A 20,197-nucleotide genomic window follows, 5' to 3' on the forward strand; every position below is an offset into this window, starting at 1 on the left:
TGGTAGGAATGTAAAATGGTAAGAGCACTTGGGAAACAAGTGTGGTGGTCTCTTAGAGACATGCATAAGTCTGTCATCTGATCCAGACAGCTCATTCTTCAGCGCTTTCTTAGAAATGAAAGCGCATAACCCCATAAAAACTTACAGAGTATTCACAGGAAGCAACTTAAGTGTCTGTTGACAGATGTTCATAGTGCTACTCAGCAATAGAAAAGGAAGGAACTGTTGATACACGCCACAGAATGGATGAGCTTCAGAACCATTTTGCTGAGTAGAAGCAGCCAGGAAGTCAGAGTGTATATATCAGGATTCTATTTCTATAAAATTACAGAAAATGAAAATAATCTAAACCATGGTTAGTGGTTGTCCAGCAAAAGAGGAGTATGAAAATGGCCTGAGGAATCTCAGAATCATGTGGATCTTACTATGGTAAGGGCTTTATCACACCATAAATGGATAGAAGTTTGCACTTTAAATTTATGTAGATTAGTGTACATATGCTTTACCTTCATACAGCTGCATAAAAGTAAACTAACCAAAGAATGTTTGCCTAAATGTCAGCTGTCTTTTGTTTTTGTCTTTTGTTAAAATCAAATATATTTAAATTGTATGCCTTTAAAACAGTATGTGTAATATCCATTTCTGAGAGATTTTTTCGCTATTAATTTTTAGTATTTATTATAAAACGACAAAAATTTAGAAGCAGGAAATAAGAGAGAAAATAGTAGCTACTTGTACAAATGGGCTTGAAGGAGTGTTGTCATGAATGTGGGAGGAGTTTCAGTGTGCTCCTCAGCCAAGACACGGGAACCAGCAAAGGGATGGAGCTGCAAGGCACAGAACTGAGGGGAAACAGGGTCCTTGAGAGTCTCAAGGGATTCTGGGGTATTCTAGAGAACAGATAATAATGACAACACTCAAATAAGTTGACATACTGTAGTAGGATAACAGTTTCTCTCCACACCACATTTTTGAGGTGTGGGGTGAAAGAGTGGAGAGAAGACAGAGGATGTTGTTATGCATGGCCACACTCAAGTAAGACCAGACAAAGATGTTCCTCTTGAGTGCCTTCCTCTTCATCTTATTCCCTTAAGACAGGACCTCAAGCTGAACCTGAAGATTGCTGTTTTGGCTAGGCTGGTTGACCAGTGAGCTCCCAGGATCCTCCTGTCCCCACCTCCAAGTGCTGGGGTTAAGGTCATGCACAACCATAGCAAACTTTTCTGCATGGTGGGATACAAGGGTGGGGATGGGAGGCTTGCAATAAATGATAGAAAGTTCAAATTGGCTAGTATTTCAAAAGAGAAGAATCTGAACAGCAGCATACAAAAACATTATTTAAAAAATCATTTTCCCATATAAGGCAGCTGCTGGTTTTCTGGAAGATACCAGAACAAGCATTCTGTTTTATATTTGGGGTCATCACTCTGTGCTGCCTTTTCCAGATCTGTATATTTTGTTATTTAAGGGAACCCTTTAGAAAAAACAGTTCTGAGCCAGGTGCGGTGGTGCACACCTGTAAGCCCAGCACTTGGAGATACAGAGGTAAAAGGATCTCTGTGAGTTTGAGGCCAGCCTGGTCTACAAAATGAGTCCAGGCCAGCCAAGACAACGCAAGGCTTGTCTCGGTAAAAAAAAAAAAAAAGAAAGAAAAAAGAAAAAAGCAGAGTTCTGTCTGCAGCTCATTGTTTTTCACTTTATAGTTTATCTTAAGAGTCAAATGAGTCCAGGCCAGCCAAGACAACGCAAGGCTGTCTCGGTAAAAAAAAAAAAAAAGAAAAAAGAAAAAAGCAGAGTTCTGCTTCATTGTTTTTCACTTTATAGTATATCTTAAGAGTTGTTTTTTTTTTTTTTTTTTAATGGATATTGAGCCCAAGGCTTTGCACCTGCCACACAAATGCCCTGTCACTGAGCTATTCCCTAAGTCCTTTTGTTTGGTGTTCTTTCTAAGTCAGTACATATGAATATCTTACTCTTTTTAGTATCCATATATTAGTATGTATTTTCAACACATGGATGAACCATAACATGTATCATATCTAAGCTGTTTCCAGTTTCTCATTACAATATGTATAATATATGTATATAATGTTTTATGTGCTTTTGCATATGTAGAGCTATTTCTCAGAGTAAGTGACTTACAGGTAAAATTATTTGCTATTCTTGCAGAAGAACCAGGTTTGGTACCCAGCACCCACATGACAGTGCATAACCATCTGTGACTCCAGCTCCAGGGCCTCTAACACTCTCCTTTGTCCTCACCAGCACCAGGCACACATGTTGTGCACAGACATGCAGGCAAAATACCCATATAGATAAAATAGAAATTAAATTTTAAAACTATCTTGTCAAAGGTGATATATATTTTATAGTTTGGATATTGGCAAACTGTCATCCAAATGGTTACAATAGACTCCCACTGACTGAAAGAATTTCCCTATATTGTCACTTAATGAAGAGCTATTGCTTTTTAATTTTTACATATGTGTGTATGTGTCTTATATACATTCATGTGTATATATACATGTGGAAACAAGTGGCCAGTGTCATACCACTACACCCAGCTTCTCATGTGAGCATAGGATTCCAAACACAGGCCCTCTGTTATCTGTGGTGAACCATCCCCCAGACCCAAGCTAAGCATTTTTTTTTTTAATGCTTATAAATCATTTAGCTTTCTTAGATGAATTGCTTATTCTGTGTTTTTCCAGGCCTTCAATCCTAAAACAAACTTCAAATTGTGATGTGTTTAAACTTTATATTCTTGATAGTTGTTGGATTTTGAGTCTTACTTAGGGATGCCTTTTGTAGTTAAATATTTATATTTCCTTGTAAATTTTGTGTTGTTGCATTTTGTTTTATTGGTATATTTTGTGTTCTTAGCTCTTTAATCTGCCCAGAATTAATACTTGGGAATGGTATTTGGTAAGGGTCTATCATTTTAGATTCAGTAACTAAGTGCAATTCTTTTGTACAGAAAATTTACAATTCTCAGAAGATACTAAACACCCTAAACACTGAAGAGTTTTTGTTCTGTCCTAATCAGTACCTACTTACATAGTCTTGCTTATGAAGCAGGTACATATTGTGAAGATAGAGTTGGTACTGACATTCTCATAAAGTAGCCATTAATTTCTCCATCTAATAATGAAGTTAGAAGCATAGATTTATGTGTCTCAATTTTATTAATGACGACAAAAATGAAGCAGAAATATATCTGGCAGTTGGCACCTACAGGTATTCTAGCTGACAGAAATGGCAGTTATTTTAAAAGGTAAACTACAGTAGTAAAGTTATTGTATATGTGTATCTATACACACATATATGTTATTTTGAAAGAGGAGGTGTGAAATGAAAACAAAGGAGACATCTGGCCATGGTGGTGTGAGAGTATTGTCCCAGCACTTGACAGGCTGAGGAAGGAGAATCCAAATTTCAAACCACTGTGAGCTACAATTCTGAGTTCCAGGCCAGTCTTAGAAACAGTGGAGCACAATCTATGATGTCTGTAACTATCTGTCCTGTGCCTGGTGACACAGACATATAGTCCTAGCTACTCAAGAGACTGAGGCAGGAAGATAACAAATTCAAGACCAGTCTTGGAAATTAGATTAAATTAGATTGTCTCAGAAATGCAGCCAGGCATTGGTGGGCCACGCCTTTAATCCCAGCACTCAGGAGGCAGAAGCAGATGGATCTCTGAGTTTGAGGTCAGCCTGGTCTACAGAGTAAGTTCCAGGACAGCCAAAGCTACACAGAGAAACTGTCTCAAACAAACAAACAAAATGTATATAAAATATCTATGGATATAGAAAACACTTGTTATGGGGGCGGCATGGTAGGTTCAAAATGGGTCCCTGACCATAGGGTGGTTTTGTAGTTTTGTTCATTTAGATTTTGTGTTTGGTTTGGGTTTGAGATGGACTGGTGATGATAGCATTTGTATTTTTTGTTTTTTTGTAGTTTTTTGTTTTTTTTGGTAGGGTATTAGGTGTATATTGTGGAACAGACTTAGGATTCTTAGGTATTAGATGTATACTGTGAAACGGACTTAGGATCCTTACACATCTTCATTATTTCCTTTAGGCAACTGAGAATTCTGAATCAGCGCTTCCGAGAACAAGAGAAAACTGCAAAGGCACTGAGCAACCATGAATGTAGGTGAAAGAACTGGAAGGGTTGAAATTGAAGCCTTTGTTACTCTGGAAATGTTGGGGTAGACTTGTGCTTTCTTAATTACTGTGTCTAAGGGAGGTTTCTTTCTGAATCAACTTTTTAAAATTAGGAGTAATTGTATTGTTATTTAAAACAGTTGTTGGATGTACTTGTAATCCCACTACTGGTGAGACAGGAGGATTGCCACGAGCTTGAGGCCAGCCTAGGCAATATATTGAGTACTGCTCCAGCCAGAACTGGATGTAGTAAGACCCTATCTTGAGAAGCCAAGTTAATAAGTGTGCAAATATCTTAAATAACCTTGTAAGTATTCTGCTTGTTGTCCTACTAAATTTAAGATCTTCTGAAATATATTTCCAGCCTTTCTCACAACATGAACAGCAGTGAGATGAAAGTCTTCGTACTGGTGTCTTTGTGCACATGTATACACGTTTTGCAGGATAGATTTCAGGTAGAATTACTGAGCCAAAGTGTATAAATACTTGCCGTTTTGACAGACATTGTCAGATATCTGTCCTTCCCCTTTTTTCTGTTGTTTTGTTGTGGGGGGGGGTGTCTTACTTTGTGGCTCTTGGATTTGGAGGCTCAGGCGGTCCTCCCTCCTTACTCACTTCAGCCACTGAGAGCACAGTGAATACCAAATCATCTTTATGGATCACAGAACTGCACAGAGAAAACCAAGATTAGAGTCTCTTTAATGTTCTCAGAGGTTTTCCTAGAGTCTAATGTGAATGTGATGTTACAAAAAAGTACTTTGATGCTAGAATTTTTTTTTTTAGTTTCTGAATGATAAAAACATTCAACAGATATGAGCACAATGGGGAAAAGTTTTTTGTAATACATAACAGAGGTATATTTTTAATGTATAATTACCTCTTACAAAACAGGAAGAAAAAATTTGAGCAACCAACAGTTGAAGTTCTTAACTTCACCACGGTAGTTTATGGGACTTCCTTCATTCTGGTGCTGCTGTTAACCTAAGGTGTGGATAGAGGAGGGCCAGAGAGGAGGCCGTAAAGGAAGTGGGAAGAGCAGAGGTTTACCTCTCTAAGCTTAGCTCTTCATATTCTCTTGAATATTTAGCTCACTGTACCTTTTTGGAGAGTATTTATCACTGTTTATGGTAATTTGTTTACTAGCAGCTCCATGAGATGAAGGTCACTGCTTCATCTCCAGATTCTAATAGTGATTCACACACAGTGAGCAGTCACTTAAGTCTTCGTTAGCCAAACACAGTATTGTCATATGCTTTTACGTAATTTTATCTATTCCTTGAGAATTTTGTGCATATATATACAGTGCGTCTTCATCATACCACCCCCCATGCCACACTTCTGACTTCCCCAGAAAGCCTCCTAGCACATCCCTTCCCACTTAATGCCCTCTCCCTCAGACCCCACAGAGGTCAGTTAGTGTTGCCCTCAGGTGTGTGGGTGTATGGCCTTGTACTGTAGCACAGGCAGCCTACCAGGGACAACCCCCAAAGGAAATGACACATCCATCAGGATCCATCAACTTCAAACAGCTCCTCCTGTAGGGGCGGAGCCTGTGAGTCTCCACTGCTCAGGGTGGAATTTTGACTAGTTTGCTCTTGTGCAGGTACCCATAGCTGCTGTGAGTTTAGGAGTGCAATGGTCATGCTCTGTCCAGAAGATAACACTCACAGCGCCCCTCCCCATCCTCTGGTGCTACCATGCTTTCTGACCACTCTTCCATGCTCCCTGGGCCTGGGGAGGGAACATGAATAGCTCATATAGATGTTCTATTTGTGGCTGAGCACTCACAGTCGTCTTTTCCCAGTACTGTAGCCAGTCACTGCATTAGACGGTTCCCACTGCGAAAAGAAGCTTCTCTGACCAAGACTGAGAGCAGCACGGATCTATAAGTAGAAACAAATATTTAAAGGATAGTTTGACAACATAACCAATTAACAAAACAAAACAACAGTCAGTTCCCCTAGGGCCTGTGACCTTCCAGGCATGAGGTTTACAGTATGAATTCTCTCCTGTGTAGCAGGACTCAGATCCAATCAGAAAGTCTAACACTCTTTAGTGGGCACAGCTTGCCTGGCCGGTCAGTATCATGGAACGCCAGGTCCAGTTCTAGACACAGTGTCAGCCCGTGTCTCTACCCCTCCTCAACCATCCAGCAGCCTGCATAGCTCCTTTCAGCACTGTGAAACCTAGGTCAGCTCCAGATTGATTTCTCTATACTTTGAAACCAAAATGTCAGGCTCTTACCATCCTTTTGTACACAACCAAAGGCAGTGGCAGAGGCCTCTTGTTTTGAGGGCTTTGGGGCCTCCCTGACCAGTAACTTATAAGGAGGTATTTAATGCTTTGAGCTGAGATTTTCATTTAATCATTAATAATTAATGTCTTCTGGGAGTGGCATTGTGCAAGCTACCTCTGCTTAAATTCCTTTTTAAAAGTTATATTTTAAAAGTTATTTACAAAGTAATGGGTTTCCATGTTTTTACATTCACTGTCAGTTTTGGTTACCCACTCTGACCCTCTCCTCTTCCACTTTCCCCACCCTTATTCCTGCTTAAACCTTTAACCCCAGTATTCCCTCCTTCTTCTTTCATGTCACACATGTTCTCCTATACCCTCCCACTATTCTCATTTCATTCATCTTTTCATGGGCACTTTTCTGCCTTCCCGAGCTCTATAGACCCTCCAAGTTGAGCATAAAATCTAAAACTTGAATCTAGGATCCATTGAAAGAGAAATTTGCAGGATTTGCCTTTCTGGGCTTGGTCTACCTTATTTAATACAGTATTTTCTAGTTCTGTCAATTTCCCTGCAAATTTTATTTTTTTCTTTATAGCTGAATAGTGTCCCATTGCTTATTTGCACCATAATTTCACTATCCATTCATTAGTTGGTTGGACAAGTGCAAGTATCTCTGTAGTAAAACAATGGAATCTTTTGGGTATATCATTAGGAGGTGTAGCTGGGTTGGGGAGTGATTCTGTTGTTAGCTTTTTGAGATACTACCTCCATACTGATTTCCACAGTGGGGAAACCCTTTATACTCCAGTCAACAGTGGGTAAATATTCCTGCTTCTCTACATCCCTTGCTAGCATTTTCTGTCATTTGTTTTCTTTATGATAGTCATTCTTTCAAGCATCTTCTGTAGAATTTGCTTAGTGGTCCTAAATTTCTTTAGTCTATTTTTATCATGGAAAGTGTTTAATTTTTTTCAGTTATGACAGATAAGTTTGTTGGGTAAGTAGTCTGTGTTTGCAATGCTGTTCTTCAGAACTTAAAATATATCTTTTTAGGCCCTCTTGGCGTTTGATGTTCAGTTGACAAATCTGTTATTCTGATGGGCCTGCCTTGATAAATGATTTGGTGTTTCTTTCTTGCTGATTTCAGTTTGCTCTTTTTTCTGTATATTCGGAGTGGTTATTCTATTTTCTTTTCTGTTGCTATGATAAAACACTTCAACCAAAACCAGCTTAGGGGAGGAACAATTTTACTTGGCCTGTGTGCTTCCAGGTCACACTCCATCCCTAAGAGAAAGAAATCAAAGCAGGAACCATTGAAGGAACACTGCTTTCTGGCTCATACTTAGCTAGTTTTCTTATATGGCCTGGGACTATCTGCCTAGGAAATGAAGCTGCCCTCAGTGTGCTGGATCTTCCTGCATCAATTAACAGTCAAGACAGCCCTCAAAGACATTACCAATCTGATAAAGACAGTTGTTTAATTGAGATTCTTCAGGTGATTCTAGACTGTATCAAGTTGACAGTTAATAGGAGAGTGTTTTTAGTTTAATCTGAATAGGAGAGGTTGTTTCCTGCCTTTATCTGTTCAGTGTCTTAAATGACACTTTTATTTGGATTGGCATCTCTTTTCCCAACTCTGAGAAAATTTATGTTGTTACTCTTTTGAAAGTGCTTTCAATGCATTTAGAATGAAATTCTTCTGTGCCCCTTATCTGTAGATTTGGTCTTTTCTGAGTGTCATGTATATCTTGAAATTCCCTTAGAGTCTTATGATTTTATATTTGTCCTTGTTCCAAATCTTCTGCTTTGTCTTCAAACTCATATGTTCTGTCCTTTCCTCAACCCATTGTATTGCAAAGACTTTTCATAGAGCATTTGATTTGATTTCCTGATTAGATTTTTTACTTTTAGCATTTCAGATTGGATTTTCTTGAGTATTTTTCTTTCTGTTGAACTCCTTTTTTTTTTTTTTTTATCATCTATTGCTTTGCTTCTTTCCGCTGTTCTTTGCGGCTTTGAACATAATTATTTTTAATAGACTTTATTCTTTATTTATATGTATGAGTATAAGAACCCATGGAGGCCAGAAAAGGGTGTTGGGGTTATGAACTGCCTGATATGGTTGCAGGGAACCCAACTCCTGACCCTTGAAAGAGAGCAAACACTCTTCAAATTGCTGTTTCCCCAGTCCCAAGACATAATCATTTATTTTTAGTTCTTTGCTATAGATTTCATTTCACTCTCACCAGATGTCATTGCTGTAGGGTTAGTAATTTTTGGAGGAGGAGTGTTGTCTTGGATTTTTTGTTTGTCTGTTTCTTATGTCACAGCACGAGAATTACACCTCTGGTATTATTTTGTTGTTTGGTTGTTTTTGTTGGCTTGCTTTTTAATAAGCCATATTCTTTTAGTTGAAGGATTTGCAATGTGTAATTGGGAGTTATATACCATAGAGTTCCGTATAGTTCAGAAAATAATTCCTCAGTCTAGGAACCCAGGGTTCCTAGCCTTATGTATCGAATTGCTGCACAGTTGCACAGAGTTGAAAGGTGAAGTGCTTAGACCCTTCTGACTTCTTGCAGGCTCCAGTGGTGCTGTGTTGGGAGAGGGAAGAGTGAGAGGACAGTGGTCCCTGCAGCCTCAGTTTTCTGGCAACGGCAGGAGGGGAGGTTAAAGTTGTTCCCTGGTAGTGTCCTTCGGCTGCTGAGCTCTCTTGTGGCATGTGGTTTGTCAGGGCAGCACTCCCTGTGTTTTGACTGCTTTGTTTGGCAGGCAGGCAGCTGGATAGGGCTTCTCTGTTAGCTCCCATTCTTGGTTTTCTTGCCTGCTTCCTTGCAGAGATCTTCCCTGGCTTAGTAAGGCCATTTACAGACCTTATGTCTTGCAGGGCAGGAGCTTACTATGTATGTATATTATCTCTGTTCTTTTCTTTCACCAAATTTCAGTGATGAGTCTTCTAATCTGCCGCCTTACATGGAAGTCTGATTTTTATACCACGACAATGAATATGGTGTTTTTGTAGGCTGATGCCTGACAGTCTTACAAGGGAAAGTGTGTATAAGAACTTATGTAAGTCATTGACTATTTAAATATTTTCCAGAAAAGTAACCAAAATTAAGTGATTGACTCTGAATGGAGAGCCAGCATGCAGAAATCGAGACACATTGTTGAGAATTTTTGGCATCTTTAGCATTTTAGTGGAGTTAGAGATATTTACTTTGCACATGTATTATTTGTTTTAAAAAAATAAAAACAATTTATGACTAAAACATCAATTGGAGAGGAAAGACATTACTTTTGCCATTTTTTAAAAAAATATATTTATATTTATATAGCGTTGTTTGTATACGTTACTATTGAGTGGAATCAGTGAACTCAGGCTTTTCTTTTTCTAAAAACAGTTATTTTGTAGATGTATTTCAAACATAGGGAAACAACTATTTGATGTCTTTTATCTTAGTGTTTTCCCTTCAGTCACTGAATATGTCACTGCAAAATCAATTGCAAGAGTCACTGAAGAGCCAGGAGTTACTACAGAGTAAAAATGAAGAGCTCCTAAAAGTAATAGAAAACCAGAGAGATGAAAACAAAAAATTTACTATTTTATTTAAAGACAAAGAGGAAACTCTACTTCAAAATAAACAGCAGTTTGACATTGAGATGACAAGGGTAAAAATTGGTATGTATTTGAACTATAGTTACAGTCTTTTGTTTTTAAAGCAATAAGGAAACTAAAGGGCATTGTTGTTGTTTTTGTTTGCTTTAGAATTGGAGGAAGCCTTGGCCAATGAGAAGAACTCTCAGTTTAAATTAGAGACTGCAGAAAAGGAAAATCAGATACTGGGAATAACACTACGGCAGCGTGATGCCGAGGTTGCGCGACTTAGAGAATTAACCAGGTAAACTTACTTCCTTTGGGTAACCTAGGCCTTTTTGTAGATGTCTTTATAAACTTCAAAACCATACAGACCTTCTTTCTTCTTTTCTCCTTTTCTTTTGTCTTTTTTTTTTCTTTTAGTTTCTGATCCTTTGTTCTATTTCACTTTAGAAACTCCAGACCTGTGTAAAGGCTTTCTAAAGCACAGGGTTGTAGATTGTGGGTAACCAGAAGCTCCGATGAAGAACTGAGCACTGTAGTGAAGTAGTTAAGCTCCCTGGTAAAGAGACTGACTGAATTCTCAGCTCTGCTACGTAGTAGCGGAGTGATTTTGTCCACATACTTAATCCCTGTACACCTCAGTTGTAAAGTTGGGACATGAATAGAGTTGCCAGAGGGACCACAAAATAATTGATGATGTGCATCTTATGTGGTAAGTCCTCATGCTGTATGGTATTGGGTGGGTCACTTACCTCTTAGACTTTAATTTTCTTCATTTCATCAGCAAAGTGAAAGATTTGGCCACAGCCACTAAAATGTATTCATTCTTTATTCAGTCTCTTCCCTGATAAATAAACCTATCTTTTTATGCTTTTATAGAAACCTTACAAACATCAGTTTTCTTTTGAGACATTTGATAATCATTGGATTTTCAACTACTTTTAAACATTTCAGAGAAGTTAATGTTTTTAATATTTTATAAAATGTTAAACAGTAGCTCTGACAATGCCTTTAGTGATCCTGGAAGGTCATCATCCCAAATGACCCATTTGAATTATAAGCCTTTAGGGAAATAGATATCTATTCTGTATAAATGATGTATTATAGATCATGTGCTTAGTTTTATAAATGTATTTGACAGTAATAAGTTACTGTAGAAATTCTGTTTTGCTTTAGCAATACTACCTACTAGGTTGACTTTTTTTTTTTTAACTCAAAGGGTCAGTTGGCAACATTCTTCAAGAATAAAGTATTTTCATAACTTAAGAAAACTTATGAGCTTTTACTTTTACATACGCTAGTAGATTTGACATAAACCAAGATCTTTTGTAATTTGTTATTTTATTCTTTTGTTGCAAAAGCCTTCCAACACAAATTTTCACAGTTGCCTTAAGTCCTTCTTTAGAGGCATATAGAATCGAATCAAAGAATTGGGTCAAAACAAACAGTAATTGCTGTACTAAACTCTTCTTGGCAGAACTTTACAGAACAGTATGGCAAAGCTGCTCTCGGATCTCAGTGTGGACACTGCCTACTCCAAGATGGGCAATAGCCTCACCAAGTCACTCCTGCATGTCTATGATCAACAGCTTCAACAGGACCCAGTCCCCCCTCACACTTCCATAATGAGCTACCTAAATAAACTAGAGGCAAATCACAGCTTCACACATTCGGGTCTACTTAACAGTGAGGAAACTGTAGAGCCAGACAGACTCTGTGCACACGTGCTGCCCACGCAAGGCCCCCCACATAGTGACACGAGGCCGGTGGATGGGGGCTCTGCACCTGGAATAGTTTCTGCTTCTACAGAGGATTCCGACACAGAGTGTGAAACTCTCACTTTAATAGAAGATGGGTGTAACTTGGACAATACAGTTTATATTCCTTTTGCACGAAGCACTTTTAAAAAGCATTTGCCACTTTCTAAGAGGATATCCCCTCAGCCAGAGACAAGTGTTGCTACAACACAGCTAGGCAGCGGCCATGCACTCGCCTCTAAAAGAGAAAGTAAACTATGTGCACCTGTAGCTTGCTCGTCCCAAAAAGACGCAGAAGCTGCACCTGGAAATCTCTCCAGACCATATGACATGGAGGACATGCAGCTCCTCAGGAAAATAAAAGAAGCAATTGATAAGATCCCTGCTGCTGCTGAACGCCCAAAAGAACAGGCCCCACATCATGGCCTGTCAGCTTGTCATGGCCCTGCTGTTCCAGCAAAGGGCAACATTGTCAGTGACGGCAGCTTTCTAAACTCTGACTTGATGTCAGACTGGAGCATCTCCTCATTGTCAACGTTCACATCTCATGACGAACAGGACTTCAGAAACGGCCTGGCCGCATTGGATGCTAACATAGCCAGACTGCAGAAGTCCTTAAAGACTGGCCTTCTGGAGAAATGAATTTGGAAGAAGATTTAATGAGTGCTTTTTTGAGAGAGTAGAACTTGGCTACACTCATAGTATACTTTAGGTTTCCTTAGAACACTTACATTATTAATTATGTGTGAAATAATAAATGGAATAAATTTTCTCTTGGAATATTTTAACACCTGAAGCTTATGAAAACTTTTTTTTTTTAAAGGAAACTAACAGTTGCTGAGAGAAGAAACTCACAGATAAACAAATGTTTCAGTACTTTACAGCTTCACAGAGAGAATTCTTCACTGTGCAGCTGCTAAGTACTGGTGCAGAACCAAGGATTTCTGGCAGTCTGGAAGGATGATGGGAAAGGAGCTGGTGTTGTTTAAACTAACCTTTACTCTCTGTTCTGGAATATCTGCTGTTCCTTTTCTTAATGATAGTGTAGTTGTGTTGGGATACTCTGTTAAACCTGTGCTGTTGAGAAATGGTACCAGTGTGCCCACCTCCTAAAAAGCATTGATTGGTCCAAGGAAATTTTGGTGATACCTTTAGTTAACATATGGCCCTTACTCTTGGGCATTTTACTTATATTTGTCCGGAATGCATGTTTTAAGACCTTTAAAAATAAAGTCAACTGAGAAGGTAATGCTAACTGGTCAGAACCCACACTATCTGGGAAACGCTGTCTGCCCTCCTTCCCTCAACCTTCCCTGCAGGAAGACAACTCCTGGCTGATGGTCATCACCCCTCACCTAACAACTATAAAATCCCCTTGCCTTAGCCCAGGAGCAGGACTTCTGTGGCCCCATTTCTTGGGAGCAGCACCTACTAACCCTGCATTTATCTACTTTTAATCTCATCTGATCTTCCCATCAAGGAGAGAGAAAAAGCCTATTACATAACAACCAAGTTTTACTGCACTGGGCTGCAACATCAGTTAACTGCCTGCTGTCACCTCTTTCTGTAAATCCAGAAAGAGTAAACACAGTTTAATTCTTAGAGGCTGTCTTGTGCTATCAGTAACTCTTGGTTCAAATCACCTGCCTGGTGTAGTTTGAATGTGATTCATGGGTAGCATCTGACATTCCAGTATTCTGCTGGTTCCAAAGTTTCCTCCTGTTGTACTTACCTGGTTCTACAACCTTCGAAGGACCTTGCTAGACCACTTAATATACCCAAATGTTATAAAGAGGTGGACTTTTTTTGTTTCTTTCTTTTTGTGTTTTAGATCCAAATGTATTTAAATGAATTATGAAATATTTTGAATACTTATTCATTAACATTTTAAACATACTTATTTCCAGTATTCATGATTTAATTTGCTTACTTACTTGGTGGTAACAGATCTTCACCATGTAAGTTCAGAAACACAAACTAATACAAGGAAGAAAACTGGGTCATCTTTCTGCACTCCGCTACCAACTGTCACTCATAAACACAAGCAAATTTGGGGGCCAGTTAGATGGCTCTGCAGGAAAAGGTGCTTGTTGTCTAAGACTGACAACTCAAGTTCAATCCCCAGAACCATGTGAGGGTGGAAGGGAGGAACTGATTCCCTAGAGTGGTCCTCTGACCTTCGTATTTGCACCATGGTAAATCCGTGCCCACACACTTAAGTGTGTAAAGTAATAAATACAAAAATCAAAAGTAAATTCTTAAGATTTTTTAATATGGTAATTCTGAAGACTCAGGAAGAAGTAGCTCTTCTCCTACTGTATGTTGGCAATGCTTCATTTCTGTGATCTCAGGATGCATAGGGGTTTCACCTCACCAGCGTGCAAACAACTGTGTCAGTTCAGATACCGCCTCCCTGGAGGTGGAGCCACACAGCTTGTGGTCTCAGTGCCAGCAGACTGACCACTGCCTCACACAGCAGTCACATGTCCACAGCTGATGGGCCAGCTATGCATCAGGGTTCTTGTGACCCCTTTCATAGATTTGATCAGGGTGCTGTTTTTGCCAATTTGAAATAAGCCTAGACATATCTGGGAAGAGGGAATTTTTTGTTTGTTTGTTTTTGGTTTGTTTTGTTTTTTGAAATAGGCTTTCTCTGTATAGCCCTGGGTGTCCTGGCTTTGTAGACCAGGCTGGCCTCAGCCTTCCAAGTTGCTGGGATTGACGGTATGCACCACCACACCCAGCTAGGAAGAGGGAATCTCAACTGAGAAAATGCCTCCATAAGATTGTCTTCTGTGCAGGTCTGTGCAAGTCTTAATTGATGATTAGTTGGGAGGACCTAGTGCATGGGGCCATTGCAGACTTTGTGCAAGTAGTCTTGGGTTGTGTAAGAAAGCAGGCTGATCGAGCCAGTAAGGAACACTCTTCCTCTATAGCTTCTGCCTTAGTTTTTGCCTCCAAAGGATGTCCTGCCCTGACATCCCTCAGTAATAGATTGTGACCTAAGAGTTGTAAGATGGAACAAACCCTTTCCTCCCAAGTTTCTTTGGTGTTTAATCACAATAGAAATAAGTAAGTTTGCTGTTGCAGCTCAAGGAACTAAAAACAAACAAACAAACAAAAAACGGGTTTACAGTTTTGTTTTATTTCTAAGGATATAAACAGAAGAAGAGGCAGATTGACAATGTCTGGCAGAACACTGCCTAGTTTCTTCCCCATCAAATTGGAGTATTCTGTCCTCTGGGTGTAGGATCTGTTCTTGTTTAGCCTCCTACAAGTCACATGATCCAGCTGCCTAAAAGTTCTCCCTACCCTGTCCTTCACTGAAACTTTCTGGCATAGTCACAATTAAAGCATAGACTACTATGTAGATCAGTGGTTCTCAGCCTTCCTAACACTGTGGCCCTTTAATGCAGTTCTTCATGTTGTGGTGACCCTCAACCATAAGATTATTTTCATTCCTACTTGATAAATGTAATTTTGCTACTATTATCTATCGTAATGTAAATACCTGAGTTTTGTGATGGTCTTAATGATCCCTGTGAAAAAGTAGTTCAACCCCCAAAGGGACCTTGACCCACAGGTTGAGAACTGCTGATCTAGGTAAATGGTTGGACAGAAAACCAAACCAAACCAAACATGACCTAATGCTAATAGACTAAGTGGGGAAGTCTAGTAGGCCTATTTAAATTGACTTCTGTTCAGCATCCCTTCTCTTGGGTATGATGTGCTGAAATGAGTCTTACGACCTACCAACAGAGAAAGTAGCTGAAAATTAAATTTAGGGGAAAGAGTTTTCATTCTGTAATGCCTTGAAAAATTCCAGTTCTGCTCTAGAGGGAAAAGAAGCAAGGCTGAAAAAACAACCAAAACAACACTTAGTGAATACTTCCCCCTTATTTCACCACACTTTAAGTTAAATCCTTTACCAGGAATCTATACTTATGTTATTAGTGCTCCCTGTGTGATGCTTCCTAGGGGGATGCCCAGTAAGGGAGTTGGCATAAGTTTTCACTGAAGCCAGAGGCCTTTTTCTAAACTTATACGGCTCTCTGAATCTAAGCAAGTGACCAGGTAGATTTAGATTCTGTTGGCACAAACATTCCCTTAGTTATTTAAATCCGTTGATTTCTATTCAGATGCACATAAGGGTTCTGACAATAGAATTCACTTTAAAAGTCAACCTGTAGGGAATTGGGCTTACATCTATCTAAAGCAGCTGACCTGAGCTGGGCCTCCCAAAGAGCTATCAAGTACTGGAGACACCCCAAGCACACACACTGTCCATTCTGCCTCGTGACATACTGAAATCCACCATACTGCTTGTGTGCTTCTGTTGACACATGACAGTTCGCGTTCAGTCTGTACCCTGTATGGTCTTTGAGGGCAAGGATTAGGATTAATCTGTTTTTATTTCCCATGGCACATCCGGGTCTAATACAGGGTAATCATCATATAGATGTCAGACTTAACTAGATTCTTGACAGAAAGACTCTAGGCATCCCTGGATTTAATTTTTTTTCTTGTCTTTGAGCACTGATAACAGCTTGCTTATTTATTACACCTGAGTTGCTAGCCTTAGCCTGCTGTTTAGAAATCTTATTTTTCATTCCTATTATTTCCTGAGTCAAAATTCAGCTTGCCGGTAAACACTTGCACACTGTTATGCGTGTGTTGAGAAATGTGTGTGTGGATTCTTAAATATTTATGAGAGAGGAGATGGGACAGAGACTTAATCATGGCATCAGTGCAGAGTAACTTGTTCCACCAGCCTTCCTGACTGTGAAGGTGAAATGGAGGTGAAGCTTTTGAGAACTGGGCACTGTGTCACCTGCAATGTGTGGGATTTAAGGAGCCCTTATTTACCATTCTGCTTGTCTTTGCTCTGGTGCCTGCCAGTTTGTCAATAAGTCTTTTAAAATATAGATGCAGCAGTGATGAGCAGATGCGATCTTATCAAACGAAGTACAGTTCAAATGTTATTTCCTATTAGCTTGTCTTAAAGAGGCAGCAACATTTACTGCAAAGTCAACATACTTAATTCTCCTTGAGGTCACAATGAATAGAGATAGAAGAACCAAAGTATGGAATCAAGATACCCAGATGCTCATTTCATACCAGGCACACCTTAAACCAGGTAGAATAATTTTCAGTCTAGTGTCTTATGTTTTCTTCCTGATGTCAACTGTCATAACTGCTTGAACATGTGGGGCCCCATAGGGGTCTTGAGAAGCTAGCGCCACCCCTTCTCTATTGATATGGTTTAATACCCAAGAATTCCCTCAGGGATTCATTGCATGGGATTCATCTTGTATATTGAATGGGATGCATGGAAATGCTCTGGACTAAATATGATCCTGATGGGTGCTGACTGCATATGGCCACTTTGTGCATGTGTGTATATATGTGTCTGTGCATCCGTGTGTGTGTGTGTGTGTGTGTGTGTGTGTGTGCGAATTTGAACACATTGGGCCAAACTCCTCGGGTTTTCCTCTGCTTTATGAAGACATACTGTTCTTAAAATCTTCATCTAGCATGTGATTGGTAAAACAAGATTCCTGCCTGTCACTTGGCCAAGTTCAGCCTAAGTCATTATTAAAAATCAATGCGTTTCCTGCCCCCCCCCCCACCTTGGCACTGGCTTTCAATGGGCATCCTCTCAGGTTCCAGACTCCAGCACTAATTTTGGACCTTCATCTTATGGAGATTCCAATGGGGACATGCAGAGGTACCACAGATTACACAGAACTCTGCCCTCTTTGAAGCAGGTGACATGTTCATGTCTGTAATGAGGAATGTGGACAGCTGTGCAGTAGGGAGCACACAGCGAAGTATACATTTTCACCTCTCCATCCCTTCCAGCATCTTCACTTGGCTGTGAGCTTCAGGTCCGGAAGAGGCAAAAATCAAGTATCTTAAAGGCAGCTGCAACAAATGAAACAGAGCAGACCCTCATGGAGGGTGGCAGTTTGGGCTTGGCAGGAAGAAACTGATGAAAAAATTTTCATCTGGATCCAAGATGGCAGCACCAAGAGGACCCTGTATCTGATGAGCAGGATAGCAGTGACTGCACAGTGACCAACAGACGGAACTCTGGACCATGAAACACCAGCAATTGTGTTTCCCAAGTGAGAGGAAACCCTGAGGTGTGGGAAGCAATCGGGTCTGTTCTCAGGTGACCCAGCTAAACCCCAGAAGAGTTGCCAGGTTCTGGCAAGTGCTGGGTCACCAGGCCAGAGCCACACACCTGCATGCTCTGATCACCACCTGAGATTGAACTGTGGGCCCCCACAACATCAGAAACTGGGTTTTCTAGTCAAGAGAAAACCCCACAGTGAAGGAAGCAATTGGAATCAACCTACCTCAAGTCACCCAGACAATCCCTGGAAAAGGTCCCTGGCTCCCACAAGTGCTCAGCCACCAGGCCAGAGATCCACTTGTGCACCCCTGTGGGCCCCAAAGCACCAAAGACTGGGTTTCCCTGTTGGGAGGAAATCCCATGGTGAAGGAAACATCAGGTCTGACCTCAGGCCACCCAGCCAATCCTTCTCCCCTTCCCCGGAAAAGTTCTTGGGTTTCTGTAGGTACCCAGTCACCATTGCGGAGCCATTTGCCTGCTCCTTTGTGCTCTACTCACCATCCCAGACTGAACTCTGGACCCCAAACCACCACAGACTGAAAGTCTCCCTGTCGAGATGGACATTACCTGAGAGTAAAGGGCTGGAAGATGGTTTTCCAAGCAAATGGACCCAAGAAGCAAGCAGGAATAGTCATTCTAATATCTAATAAAAGAGACTTTCAACCAAAACTAATCAAAGAGATGGGGAAGGACATTTCATACTCATCAAAGGAAAATTCCACCAAGAAGACATCACAATTCTGAACATCTATGCCCCAAACACAAGGGCACCCACATTTGTAAAAAACAAAACAAAACAAAAACATTAATAAAACTGAAACCACACATAGATCCTCACACATTAACAGTGGGAGACTTCAACACCCCCCTGTCAACAAAGGATAGGTCAACAAAACAGAAATTAAACAAAGAAAAAATGACTCTAACAGATGTCATGAATCAAATAGATCTAACGGACACCTACAGAACCTTCCACCCAAACACAAAAGAAATTATCTTCTCAACACCTCATGGAACCTTCTCCAAATTAGACCATATAATAAGGCACAAAGAGAGCCTCAACAGATACAAGAAGATTGAAATAATCCCTGAATCCTATCAGACTACCATAGACTAAAGCTGGACCTCAACAACAACAAAAATAGCAAAAATCTACACACACATGGAAACTGAACAACTCCTACTCAGTGACAGCTGGATCAGGGAAGAAATAAAGAAAGAAATCAAAGACTTCCTAGAATTCAATGAAAATGAAAGCACAACCTACCCAAACTTATGGGACACAATGAAAGCCATGCTAAGAGGAAAGTTCATAGCACTAAGTGCCTTCACAAAGAAATTCGAAACCTCTCATACAAGCAACTTAACGGTTCACATGAAAGCCCTAGGGGGTGTGTATCAAGGGGATTCAAATCAGAAAGGAAGAAGTCAAAATATCACTATTTGTATATGATATGATAGTATACATAAGTGACCCCAAAATTTCCTACAGCTGATAAACACCTTCAGCAAAGTGGCTGGATACAAAATAAACTAAAAAAAAAAAAAATCAGTAACTCTCCTGTATTATTGACAAAGATGCCAAATCCATACAATGGAAAAAAAAGATAGCATCCTCAACAAATGGTGCTAGTCTAACTGGATACCTACATGTAGAAAAATGCAAATAGATCCATACTTATCACCCTGCACAAAACTAAAGTCCAAGTAGATCAAAGACCTCAACATAAAACCAGACACACTAAACCTGTTAGAAGAAAAAGTGGGGAATGGCCTGGAAATCATTGGCACAGGAGACAACTTCCTGAACAGAACACCAACAGCAGAGGCTCTAAGATTAACAATCAATAAATGGGACCTCATGAAACTGAAAAGCTTCTGTAAAGCAAAGGACACTGTTATCAGAACAAAACGACAGGCTCCAGACTAGGAAAGGATCTTCACCAACTCTATATCTGACAGAGGACTAATATCCAGAATATATAAAGAACTCAAGAAGTTAAACACCAACAAATCAAGTAATCCAATTAAAAAATGGGGTACAGAGCTAAACAGAATTCTCAATAGAGGGATATTGAATGGCAGAGAAACACTTAAAAAAATGTCCAACGTCCTTAGTCATCAGGGAGCTACAAATCATTACACCCATCAAAATGGCTAAGATAAAAAACTCAAGTGACAACACATGCTGGAGAAGATGTGGAGAAAGAGGAACCCTCCTCCATATCTGGTGGGAATGTAAACTTGTACAACCACTCTGGAAATCAATCTGGTGCTTTCTCAGACAATTAGG

At 40.0% G+C, this 20,197-nt stretch overlaps 1 protein-coding gene across 1 annotated transcript in view; it reads left to right on the plus strand.

Moving 5' to 3' along the window:
• The window catches only part of Ccdc14 (coiled-coil domain containing 14), a 33,201-nt gene extending 20,640 nt beyond the window's left edge, over positions 1-12,561 (plus strand). The window contains exons 10-13 of the mRNA XM_021634646.2: positions 4,087-4,157; positions 9,871-10,089; positions 10,177-10,309; positions 11,486-12,561. Of these exons, the coding sequence (XP_021490321.2) occupies positions 4,087-4,157; positions 9,871-10,089; positions 10,177-10,309; positions 11,486-12,407 (1,345 nt within the window). The 3' untranslated portion in view covers positions 12,408-12,561. The remainder of the gene's footprint in view (positions 1-4,086; positions 4,158-9,870; positions 10,090-10,176; positions 10,310-11,485) is intronic.
• Positions 12,562-20,197: the final 7,636 nt, after the last annotated feature.

This window comes from Meriones unguiculatus, chromosome 17, assembly GCF_030254825.1.
Source record: "Meriones unguiculatus strain TT.TT164.6M chromosome 17, Bangor_MerUng_6.1, whole genome shotgun sequence".
NCBI lineage: Eukaryota > Metazoa > Chordata > Mammalia > Rodentia > Muridae > Meriones > Meriones unguiculatus.